The 6,352-nt window shown below is 35.4% G+C and overlaps 1 protein-coding gene across 1 annotated transcript in view; it reads right to left on the bottom strand.

The window, feature by feature from the left end:
• Positions 1-6,352, bottom strand: part of LOC119832949 (putative ATP-dependent RNA helicase DHX57) — an 11,632-nt gene extending 5,280 nt beyond the window's left edge. Inside the window, exons 1-11 of the mRNA XM_038356782.1 lie at positions 6,200-6,352; positions 5,974-6,130; positions 5,489-5,637; positions 4,280-5,228; positions 3,695-3,901; positions 2,964-3,243; positions 2,578-2,679; positions 1,783-1,964; positions 1,322-1,476; positions 837-1,019; positions 30-277 (exon numbers count right to left, since the gene is read on the bottom strand). Coding sequence (XP_038212710.1) covers positions 30-277; positions 837-1,019; positions 1,322-1,476; positions 1,783-1,964; positions 2,578-2,679; positions 2,964-3,243; positions 3,695-3,901; positions 4,280-5,228; positions 5,489-5,637; positions 5,974-6,130; positions 6,200-6,267 — 2,680 coding nt within the window. The 5' untranslated portion in view covers positions 6,268-6,352. The remainder of the gene's footprint in view (positions 1-29; positions 278-836; positions 1,020-1,321; positions 1,477-1,782; positions 1,965-2,577; positions 2,680-2,963; positions 3,244-3,694; positions 3,902-4,279; positions 5,229-5,488; positions 5,638-5,973; positions 6,131-6,199) is intronic.

The raw sequence follows: 6,352 nt of genomic DNA, 5'->3' as shown, positions 1-6,352 counted from the left end.
CGGGGGCGGGTGCGGGTGCGGGCACTCACCGAGCACGTCGTGCACGGCGGCGCCGCGGAACAGCGGCAGGATCTTGAGCTTGAGCAGCAGCTGCTCGAGCGGCACGCGGTGCATCTCGGGCACGGGCTGCGCGGCGAGGCGCGCGGCGCGGTGCGAGCTGTACAGGTGCACGCACACGCCGGCGCGCACGCGGCCCGCGCGCCCGCGCCGCTGCGCCGCGTTCGCGCGCGACACCCACACCAGCTCCAGCGACTCCATGTTGCGGCTCGACTCGAACCTGGTGGTTGTAGCGGTCGAGTCACTTTCTTTCATATTTATTTATTTCAAAACAGAAACAACAAAAAACATGAACTAGTGGTGAACTGTGTGTCGAAGGCCAGTTTCTTCCCTATATATTTTATGTATACAAAAATTTTACAGCACAGAATTGAAACAAAATGAGAAATTAATGAAAATAAAAAAAAACAAATATTGCTGGTATAAGATATAAAAGTTTAAAGTTACCATTACTTATGTGTGTCTGTGTGCGCACGCGCGTGTGTGTATGTGTGTGTACGAGCGTATATCAACCGGCTTTGACAGTTAAAATTTTAATATAGTTAAATAAAGGTTGTTTTGTTAGATAGAACGCATTCTTAACGCGCGTCAGAGCGCTAATCTGATGCCTCGCTATGATGCTGAATTGTGTTGTACTTACGAGTTATAATTATAAGATGGAACGCGTACTTAGCATGCATCAGAGCGTTGTCGCTCTGTTCAATGGTAATTGGTATTACGGAGTCCATTTCACTTTAAAAAACCCCTTAATTTACGTTTTTTCAATTCAAGGACATTACCTTTTCTCCTTCATACGCCCACAATCGATGACAAACACACAGTCATCTATAGTGACCGATGTCTCAGCGATATTGGTTGATAGAACAACTTTTCGTACGCCCTGTCCTGGGTTCTTAAACACTAGGGACTGTTCTTCGCTTGATAACGTGGAGTGGAGAGGTATTATTTTATATTTTCCTGATCTGAAACATTAGTTATAAAGTTTATATGTATTTAGTTATTACAATGGCGGCAAATATTCACGCAAATACGAAAAATCTGTATGCTATAAAGTGAAAACAATAATTTAGTTTATCTCTTGAATTTTTCTTGTTCTATAAGTATCTCACTAAATAGAAATAAATGAATATTTTAATATTTTCACAAGTCATCATTTCACAGAAGACTAATCTATTTTTCTTTTTAGTCATATTTAAATTGTTAAATAAACACGATGCACTCCAAAGAGATAATATCAAAGCCAAATTACCTGAAAGACACTCACTTTGGACTAAAAGTGTGACTCTCAACGAGTTGGTCGTGAAGCGACATAATTTCACCGATACCGGGCAGGAACACCAAAATGGCGCCCTCTCGCGGCCAACTGTGCTCTCCAGCCACGATGTATGTTAATACGTGCTCGATTAGTTCCAGATTTATCTGGAAATTTTGAACATATTTATTTATTATTTATTGTACACAATAATAAAAATACAAAACAGATACTTAATAAAAAAGAACTTAAACCTAAATACATATTTTAAATTTTAAATTTTTTATTTTCGTTAGTTGGACTTCATTTGAAAAATGTCTAGATATTATAAAAAAAAAAACTTTAAAAATCACATAATTTGTATATTATAAATGAAAACTGACTGTATTTTTGATAAGTTTTTCTGCAAATGAATTAATTCACTTTGGAATGGGTAAGTTTCTTTTAATGAAATAGATATTTTGGGCAATCACCTTTTCCACGTCCATCAGATACATATTCTTGCACGTGACTTTACTGCACTTGGGGTACCGCGCTAACATTTGCGATATCGTCAGGTTCTCATCTCGGATCGAGTCTTTCGGTGGCTCCGACGCCTCTGAACGTACATCTGACGTTTCTATCTCCGTTTCTAAATCGATCTTTTTGTCTTTATCTGTAAAACATATTGAATGTGTTTCTCATTTATAAAGTATTTCAATGCTATAAAACTTAAGATTAAATTTAGCAAAGGCCGGGTTTCATCGATACAATATTGTAATCATTGAAATAATGTTTCGTATTGCCTGTGATGGCTCTTAATCATCTCAATAGATGGCGTGGGGTGCCCCTGAGGCACCCTTAGGAAAGTGTAGAAGAAATAGAAGAAGAAGAAAAAACGATTACTGTGACGGGATCACGGGTGGCCGAGAGGCTAGGCGTTGCTACGGTTTGGCAAAAAGACGAGGGTTTGAATCCCGTCTCGTGATAAAATTTTTTCTATTCTTACAAAATTTCTCATATTGAATGTTTCACACATTCTGTACTATATGTAGTGAGTTTTGATTCCCGCTACTAGTATGGTGAAACTTTTTTCTGTTTCTATTAGTTATTAACAATAAGGTATTTAAATTTACTCTGTTAATAAAATTTCTCTGATGCTATCTATTTGTTGTTTATTTGCCATAACTATGTCAAATAGATGTAACAAAAATACGTCATGAGAACACATTCGATTTGAACAAACTTTTTAATGATAATAATTTTTTGAACTTTAGAAAATAAAATACCTTTCTTTATCTTTCTCGCATATGGTCCATTTTCTTCTAACACGTAGTTAGTTCGGTCCATTATTTCCTCTAAATATATCTGCTCTACAGGGAATGTTCTGCCTGAAACATTAATTGGGTTTAAAGACTTACTTACTTAGACACTAAATTATTTATCTTATATATAAAATTCTCGTGTCACAATGTGAGTCTCTATACTCCTCCGAAACGGCTTGACCGATTCCTCTGAAATTTGGTAAGCATATTGGGTAGGTCTGAGAATCGGCTAACATCTATTTTTCACACCCCTGAATGATAAGAATAAATTAAAAATTAGTTACTTCTCTATTTTTTAATATTACTCTACCTGCTAGCCTCATAGAAATAATCACCATTCTCAAAATTACCTGGAATCTCCAAAACTGGAACCTTTTCAAAGTAAGCCGAGAACAAATCAGCATTCAGCGTGGCACTCATCAATATAACCCTCAGATCCTTCCTCACTTTGATAAGGTCCCTCAAGATTAGCAACAGGAAGTCGCTCTCCTCTGACCTCTCGTGCACCTCATCCACTATAATGTGCGTGACTGAAGTTAGTTGCGGGTCATATTCCAATCGACGCAGGAGTATACCCGTGGTACAGAATGATAGACGAGTTTTCGATGATATTTTGTTTTCTAGTCTTATCTGTAGAAAAAAAAGAACAGAGAGACTTACATTTATAATATTTATAGGTATAAATAGGGATTAACATTTAGTATATCCATAAATATTTATATCATGTGTGTATGTATGTGTTTAGTATGTGATAGTTGAGCATGCTTCGGCGCGAATTGGGCCAGCTCACACCAGGGAAGTACCACACCCCCAAAGAAGACCGGCGTGAAATAGCATTCTGCTGTGTTTCGTTCGGTGAGTGGGGGAGCCGGAGGCCCATATACTTTTCCTTACCTTACAGTCATTTCTTAACCCCTTACCAATTTAAATTCTGCAATTCATTTGTCTCAAGGTCGGCAATGAACCTTATTCCTATCAAAATGTTCATGGGCGATGGTAGCGCTTACCATCAGGGGTCCCACCAGCTTCATTGCAGACTGTGACATAAAAAGAAAATTAAACTTAAGCAAAGTTCACATACCTGGTAACCAACAACCTGCCCCGTCTTCTCCACTCGTTCCTCTGCAACTCTATCAGCAACACCGATGGCTGATATCCGTCTTGGTTGGGTGCAAATGATCTCCACATGCTTAGGGTCTTGCTTGAAATTCTCCAACCAATCGTCGAGTATGTATTGAGGTACTTGTGTGCTTTTACCGCAGCCTGTTTCACCACTTATAACTATTACCTGAAATGTAATTGTACATTATACATTACAATTGAAATTAATGTATAATGTTTGTTATTTATATACATTTGATTGTCCTTCTTTCGAGCGGTTTTATGATACGATTTTTGTGTCTAGAGACTGGTAGAGCCAGTGTGAAGAAAGGAAATCTCTATCGGGAGGTATCATCTCATGCCAATGGGAAGATATTTCATGATGCAAATTTAAATAACTCTTAAATTGATAAATTCCGATAGATGGTGCTACAGTAAAAATGTGTCTTTAACCACGTGGGCGAAGACGAGCGCGGAAAGCCAATTTTGACTAAAAAAATACTGCTAAATTTGCATTATAACACATTTTCTGAAGACATTAATGAAATAAAAAGCAAATAATTACCTGAGAATTTTTTAAAGCATTCATAATATCATGTCTCTTCTGCCAAGCTGGTAAATTTCTTCTCACAGACATCATTTTATTGTACCTGTTATTTTCCGTTTTTTCTAAATATCGCCTAGCTATTTCTCTATTCTCTTTTAACATACTCTCAATATTTACACTTGGTCTATTTTGTCTATTCTTATTTACATTATAATGAGTTGGTTTTATACTATCATCTATGGTTTCTGTTTGTGGTAATAATGTGTCCGTAGCACTCGGAAACTGTTTCTCACAAAATTGTATATGATTTAATATTTCTTCTTCGTTATTTAATAATTCGACTAAAGAATATATACATGGTATTCCATCTTGAGCCAATGTCTTTGCTTCTTCATATAACCTCGATGTTATCAAGAGGCATGTTCTTTCGGGAATTAATTTACTTCTAGTTTCAAGTTTGAAAAAGAGTAATGGAGGTTGGTACGGGTATAGACTGTCCTTCGGAAATCTGATTTCTAATTCGTAACAAATTCTTTCAACTGTGGGTACAATAGACAATGTTTCTTCTTTTGTTTCATGCAAGAATTTACATTTAGCACCAAATCTGCATGGACCACTCAAAAACAATTTGCATACCTCTTTCTTTTTTGTTTTAAAATTACTGTTTTCCTTTTTCTTGGGTATACTAATGGGAGTCTTCTCATACAGCTTTGATAAATAATCTAAATATAATTTAAAACTCCAAATGTTGCTATCTTTAACTCTAAAAATATTTTCGTAAATAGATTCAAGCACTGCTTTTTCATCAATTCTCATTTCAAGTAATTCATCTGGGGTTGGCACATTCTCTGGTTTCACTTCAAATGTGTCATCAAAATATTTGCTAAATAGAATTTCCAATGCTGTATCAGTGTTCTCTTTGGCCAAATGCAAAGCTTCAGAACAATGTGCTTTGTGGAAATTGTATCTGTAAATGTGAAATATTTTGTTTCATGCTAAATTAATATTTAAAATACAGGATACAGATATTACTAAATTAGCTTATTAAACCTTAAACTCAATGTCAAACAGTCTAATAATAACAATAATTTTAAAAGATTGCCAATTCCCCAATGATTTTCAAGAGGAAAATGTACATAAATAACATAGATAATAAAGTAGGTAATAAAAGTAAATTTCAAAAATAATTTCACATTAAGATCAGATTTTTTTATATTATATGCAAACCTTTCTAGTTTAGCCAATGCAAACTCTCTTAGCCTTACTTCTGGTGCTTTTATTTCATCTTTCACAGTTAATGAGTAATCAAAACCTCCCTGAACCACCAAGTTGCCTCTTTCCATCCAATATCTATTGCCAAGGTTAGAACCTTTATCCTGAAACAGTTTAACAATCATTGTACTAAAATATACATTTATACAATACTGGTTATGACTCATGGTTTCACGCACAGGCAAAAATAAAAAGTTTTATGGTTCAGGTGTTATCCAGGTATATTAGTGATTTTCCCTTGAAAAATCAATCCTTACAGGATGTACGAATGATCTTTTACTTTCACGTTTATAATATTAGTAGGACATTTACACAGTAATCAAGTTTATAATGAAAAATGTCTATTTCCTAATGATTGGTAAAACATTTAAGTTCAATAGTTTATATGTCAAAAAAATCTACTCAAAACTGTTTAATGGAAAACAAGTTAAAGTGCATACCTTGTAATTGCTTGCACTCCCTAGTTTAAAATCAGGTCCATGTATAAATCTCAATGTATCTAATACGAGTTTCTGTGAATCAGAACTGAGGCGAATCATCTGCATTTCCACTTTGAGCGTTGGATGAGGATCATCTTCCGTCTTATCTTTTTGTTTTCTAAAACGATAAAAAACATGAAGAAACACAATATTGTGTAATGTTATTGTGTTAAACAAATATTCTTACCGTATTCGTGGATCCACTGGTTCCCGAAGGAAAAAATCTTCAGCCAACTGCTTGCTTAACTGATCCATTATTATTAAAAAATATTTGAATTTTAATAAATAGCAAATATTTTTATAAAATAAATTATAGGTTATCTACTTCACACTTAACTCT

This window comes from Zerene cesonia, chromosome 16, assembly GCF_012273895.1.
Source record: "Zerene cesonia ecotype Mississippi chromosome 16, Zerene_cesonia_1.1, whole genome shotgun sequence".
Classification (NCBI taxonomy): Eukaryota; Metazoa; Arthropoda; class Insecta; order Lepidoptera; family Pieridae; genus Zerene; species Zerene cesonia.
This window is presented reverse-complemented; position numbering and strand designations above follow the sequence as displayed.